General features: G+C 43.1%; 1 protein-coding gene across 1 annotated transcript; it reads left to right on the top strand.

Moving 5' to 3' along the window:
- Window positions 1-500: 500 nt before the first annotated feature.
- Window positions 501-5,512, top strand: MED30 (mediator complex subunit 30). Its single transcript, XM_069959847.1, has 4 exons — window positions 501-815; window positions 1,610-1,768; window positions 2,697-2,807; window positions 5,343-5,512. The coding sequence occupies exons 1-4, from the start codon at window positions 609-611 to the stop codon at window positions 5,436-5,438; spliced, it is 573 nt and encodes a 190-aa protein (XP_069815948.1). The 5' UTR covers window positions 501-608; the 3' UTR covers window positions 5,439-5,512.
- The last annotated feature ends 337 nt before the right edge of the window (window positions 5,513-5,849 follow it).

Here is a 5,849-nt window from a genome sequence, read left to right as displayed (position 1 = left end):
CGCTATGGGGACCGCGGCGCACATGTCCCTCTTTGCTCTTTGCAAAAGTTGGGAGGTATGCGTTAGGACGTTATCTGACCCTCAGCGTTCGGGGAATGATGAGGGTTGAAGTTTTGCAATCGCCAAAGACTGAAGGAGAACTAAAGTCAAACAGAGAGCAAAAAGTGATGTGAGCCTCCGCTTGGCTGGGATACAATATCACATGACCACAATCTATCTGTATCATTTCTAAACATTCAAAAAAAAAATCATATTGCTTTAAGAAAAATAAAACTTTATTAAAGTGTATTGAAAAAGACAGAGATGCTATAAGAGGTATAAGCAGACCATCAATTATAATAATAAATAATAATAATAAAAAAACTCTTTAAATTAATTTACGTCCAGTTGCTATTTTACACTCCTTACTTCCGGTTTCAGGCGGCGCCATATTGTGGCTGTCAGAGGCGCCGTCATGTGACTGATTCGCGCAATGGTCGCCATCTTGGAGGTGGCAAAACAATAAGACAAGTCATAGAAGGCCGCCATATTGGGAAGGTCACTGAGCGGTTCCGTAGCTGCGGTTGTATCCGGTACCGGTAGTGCTGCTGATCGCTAGTGTAATCACCATGTCCACGCCGCCGTTATCCGGAGCAGGGATGCCCGGAGCTGCCGCAGCCGCCGGTGGGTTCCCCGGTCCTCCGCCCCCTGCAGCAGCCGCCGCGGCCGCCACCCGGGAGGTGAACACGGCGTCCCTGTGCCGGATCGGGCAGGAGACCGTGCAGGACATCGTGTTCAGGACCATGGAGATCTTCCAGCTGCTCCGCAACATGCAGGTGCCCGGATCTATCGTCTAACCGGTCCCGTGCGGCCCCCGGGATCTATAGCTGCTGCAGAACTACAACTCCCAGCATGCCTAGACGGTCACGGCTATAGGGTTGGCTGGCAAGGCATGATGGGAGTTGTAGTTCTGTAACAGCTGGAGGACTTGCACTCCTCCTACCTCTCCTTGCTGTCTATGAATCCTGAGCTGCAGTTTCTGTAGATTTTGGGGCCACCATTAACCCCTTCCTTGCCTGTAACCCCTTCCTTGCCTGTAACCCCTTCCTTGCCTGTAAACTCGGTGACCATCTTTTCACTTACTCATCCCGCTTATTTTTTTTTATTTTTCAACCTGTATTAAAAATATTACTGCAGCGTTCCTATGAGTATGCTAGGAATGGCGGCAATAATTTTATTTAGTGCGATGGCGGCCGATACCCAGGATGTAGGTTTACTTATGTGTTTTTGTTTACTTAAAGGGGTAATGATTTCAAATCAGTTGGTGCCGGAAATTTATATAGATTTGTAATTTACTTCTATTTAAAAAAAAATCTCAAGTCTTCCAGTCCTTATCAGCTGCTGTATGTCCTGCAGGAAGTGGTGTATTCTTTCTAGTCTTTCTGACAAATGAGACTGTGACAACCTGCTAAGCCAATCAGTGATGGAGGCGGGACAATGCTGTAGCCAGTGATTGGCTGACTGGGCTGTTCTCTTCTATGTCTGGTAGTGATGGGAATGGTGGTGCGCCCGCTGGCAGTGTGATGTCTCACCGGATCTCATTAGTGATCAGACATGCTTTCTCTTACAGCTTCCGAATGGCGTCACCTATCACATGGGAACCTACCAGGACCGGCTGGGGAAGCTACAGGAACACCTGCGGCAGCTCTCTATACTCTTCCGTAAGCTGAGGCTGGTGTACGACAAGTGCAACGAGAACTGCGCTGGACTGGAGCCCGTGTCTGTGGAGGTGCGAGCCCCAAAGGAGGAGGAGGCATAGACCAGAAGGCCAGGTGGTGGGGAAGGGTCCTCCTCGATAGATAGATAGGAGATAGATAGGAAATAGAGATAGAGAGAGAGATAGATAGAAAGAAAGAGATAGATAGAAAGAGATAGATAGATAATAGATAGGAGATAGAGAGAGAGAGATAGATATATAGATAGGAGATAGACATCGCATCAGGTCATGTATATACATTGGTAGACATCGCATCAGGTCATGTATATACATTGGTAGACATCACACCAGGGCATGTATATACATTGGTAGACATTGCACCAGCTCATGTATATACATTGGTAGACATTGCACCAGCTCATGTATATACATTGGTAGACATTGCACCAGCTCATGTATATACATTGGTGGACATCACACCAGGTCATATATATACATTGGTAGACATTGCACCAGCTCATGTATATGCATTGGTGGACATCGCACCAGGTCATGTATATACATTGGTGGACATCGCACCAGGTCATGTATATACATTGGTGGACATCGCACCAGGTCATGTATATACATTGGTGGACATCGCACCAGGTCATGTATATACATTGGTGGACATCGCACCAGGTCATGTATATACATTGGTAGACATCGCACCAGGTCATGTATATACATTGGTGGACATCGCACCAGGTCATGTATATACATTGGTGGACATCGCACCAGGTCATGTATATACATTGGTGGACATTGCACCAGCTCATGTATATAGATTGGTAGACATCGCACCAGGTCATGTATATACATTGGTAGACATCGCACCAGGTCATGTATATACATTGGTGGACATCGCACCAGGTCATGTATATACATTGGTAGACATCGCACCAGGTCATGTATATACATTGGTGGACATCACACCATATCTTATATCTTTTCTTTTCAGCAACTCATTCCGTACATAGAAGACGACTACTGGAAAAATGACGACCGCGGGCCGGCCAGTCAGCTCCGGTACGCCAGCGAAGAACGGAGGGAAATTCTGGAAGTAAATAAGGTAAAGTATAGAATGTGGAGCTGAGGAGTGTGTGGTGTTATTCTTAAAGGGATTATCCATGTTTAAAACCCCTCTGATGCCAAGGTGTCCTAGTGTGTGTGGGTGTCCTGGTCTTTCTATTCTAGCGACCATCATGGGACCGCCGCAACCAATCATTGGCCTCAGTGATCACATACCATAATACTGGATACTGACATCACCACACAGCAGCGGGAGCCATGATGGAGAAACTAACCAGATGAAATCTATTTGTTCCTAGCCTTACACACATTAGATGAGAGCCCATTAGATCTAGGAAGACTCTCAGTAAAATAGATAGAAGCTCTTGATCGATGCCCTTACAGGTTTAGACCCTGAGAGCTTAGGGGAACAGGGAAATATTTAAAGGGGTTATCCAGAATTAGGAAAAGCACAGTTTTTTTTTTTTTGTTTTTTTTTAAACAAGGCCACCACTGTCTTCAGGTTGTGTGTGGTATTACAGTTCAGCTGCATTGACATCAGTGGTACTGAGCTGCAATATCACACACAAACTAAGGACAGGAGAGGAGCTGTTTCTAGAAGAAAGCAGCCATGTTTTTGTAACCCTGGATAACCCCTTTATTCCTTTAACCCCTATGCAGCAGTTCCCAGCTCTCTTTACTATCATGGGGTGTAATACTCTGACTTTACTGTCAGGATTGGAAATAAATCAGATTCTGGCAGCTCATCAGGTTCTGGCAGTCACAACGCCACCTATGGGCCCACCAGGGCTAGCTGCCAGCTGTTGTTGCCATGGCATCTGGGCCCCTGCCATAGCTGCCTGCCTGATATCTCCTGCCAGAGTCACAATTAATAGACGGTTATATTTTTTATATTACACAATATTTTTCTATTGCTACCCAGTAATATTGGACATGGAAACTATATATTATTGTAATGGATTATCCAACAACCTCTGGTTAGACATCCATCATCTTATTCTTTCAAATTTTTATTAGATTAGATTTTTATTTATTACAGTCTTTGGGGGAGATTTATCAAACATGGTGTAAAGTGAAACTGTCTCAGTTGCCCCTAGCAACCAATCAGATTCCACCTTTCATTCCTCACAGACGTTTTGGAAAATGAAAGATGGAATCTGATTGGTTGCTAGGGGCAACTGAGCCAGTTTCACTTTACACCATGCTTGATAAATCTCCCCTTTTATATATAAAATGTAATGCGTTGGGTCCTGGTGCAATGTAAATTAAATGGCGTATAACAGGTATATACTATTATGTGGGTACAGACAGCAGTTTCCATTGGGGTATGGTGGATATGTATGTTTACTTTAAGGGGCAGTGTTGTCAGAAAATGACTTATTGTTTAAATGTTTTTATGTTTAACATATTTTTTAAACATTTTTGGTGACCACATTTTTTATTTTCCATTGTCTATCTATATTATAAAATAATCCTGATATCTTGCTGTTTTCATTCTTACCACTGGGGCTAAAAATAAGCTGAGACTTCCTGTTGTGTCTGTGGGGATAAGAGGAGGCTTTTGTAAAGTGATCTGTACAGCATTGCAGCGTCATGTGACACCAGTAGATAGAGGAGACAATAGCGGCTCCCTGTGGAATGACCTCTTCGCGGGTCACAGAGGATGCTCAATGATGTTTTACATTCATCTCAAAGAGACAAACTCTTATCTATTGTCATCTTTGTCCATGAGGCTTGCTGTAAAGCATGTCAATAAATGCTGTTAAGAACAGCTCAGGCAATATGGCAGCCCCCATAACAATGTTCAAATAATAACATTAAAAAAAAATTACAGTCAGAACATAGAAACAGAGGAGAATAAAAGAACAAGTTTTAGTATCTGACTCTAATAAGTAAAAGAAAATTTAGGTGACACATTCTCTTTAATAGGTTGCCTGTCAATACTACTTTGTTATACTGAGTGTACAAAAGTATTATGTAAGTGGTCAGATGATCACATTGTGACGTCTCCTTAAAGGGACTAAAAAATAAAAAATAAAAACACTAAAGCACAAGAATGTAATAAACCACTTTCTAATAACTGGGATCAGGGTTCCAGATTCCCATCAGCAGCTTCTGGCACTGAGCTGATCAAACCGGCGAAAATACACCTAAATTCATTACACATAATAAGTCCTTTGATTACAGTAGCTTCTGCACTCATTCAAGCAGTATGTAGGAGGAAGAAGGGCAAACAGCCAAGCTATAGAGCAGGGATGGGGGAACCTTTGGCTCTTAAGCTTTTGCAAAACTGCAATTCCAATCATGGCTGGGCAGCCAAAGCATTGGCATTGGCTTTCCAAGCATGATGGAAATTGTAATTTTGCAATAACTGTATGGCTGCAGGCTCCCCATCCGTGCTCTATAGCTTGGCTGTTTGCCCTGCTTCTCTGCACAAGGCTTGATAAATCGACTCCCCTGACTTCTATCATGACAGTCGTTCTATATGTCTTTTAGGTGAATCTTGTTACGTTAGGGTCATCCTTTTCTTATTGTTATTATACTTTTGCCGCTTTTTATTATTTTTCCCCTGCAGAAGTTAAAACAGAAAAATCAACAACTGAAACAGATTATGGACCAGTTACGGAATCTGATCTGGGATATTAACGCCATGTTAGCCATGAGGAACTAAGCCGGGGCGCTGATGATTTGTATTTAATGTTATATAGAGTGCGGTTTTTCTGTGTAATAAATGTTTTTCATAAACCTGGTCTAGAGATTTATTATTCCGAGCTGTTCTGCATCAGGAAGAGAGGATAACCCAGTCTGTCATCCAGGACAACACCCTATAAAAGGGTTATTCATTATTAAAAAAATATATAGCGCCACTGCTGTCCTAAGGTTCTGTGAGGTATTACATCTTGGCTCCTTTCCCATCAGTAGAACAGAGTTGCAGTACCATACACATCCTACAGAAAAGAGTGGTGCTGTTTCTCTAATCCTGGATAACCCCCTTTAGGTGTCTGCCCACAAGTGTTACTGTGATGTAGTCAAAGGCCCATCCCATGCTGTAATTTTAACCTCATGTCCTGACCACTAAATA

The sequence above is a fragment of the Dendropsophus ebraccatus genome, chromosome 2, assembly GCF_027789765.1.
Source record: "Dendropsophus ebraccatus isolate aDenEbr1 chromosome 2, aDenEbr1.pat, whole genome shotgun sequence".
NCBI classification, from domain to species: domain Eukaryota; kingdom Metazoa; phylum Chordata; class Amphibia; order Anura; family Hylidae; genus Dendropsophus; species Dendropsophus ebraccatus.
Note: the sequence above shows the minus strand (reverse complement) of the source record. Positions and strands in the feature narration are given on the sequence as shown.

Bases quoted from the DNA above. Each gene is read 5' to 3' on its own strand.
- MED30 (XM_069959847.1), top strand. From the start codon at position 609: ATGTCCACGCCGCCGTTATCCGGAGCAGGGATGCCCGGAGCTGCCGCA. The intron at 1,769-2,696 runs GTGCGAGCCCCA...TTTTCTTTTCAG, and splicing joins TGGAGCCCGTGTCTGTGGAG to CAACTCATTCCGTACATAGA. The intron at 2,808-5,342 runs GTAAAGTATAGA...TTTCCCCTGCAG, and splicing joins AAATTCTGGAAGTAAATAAG to AAGTTAAAACAGAAAAATCA.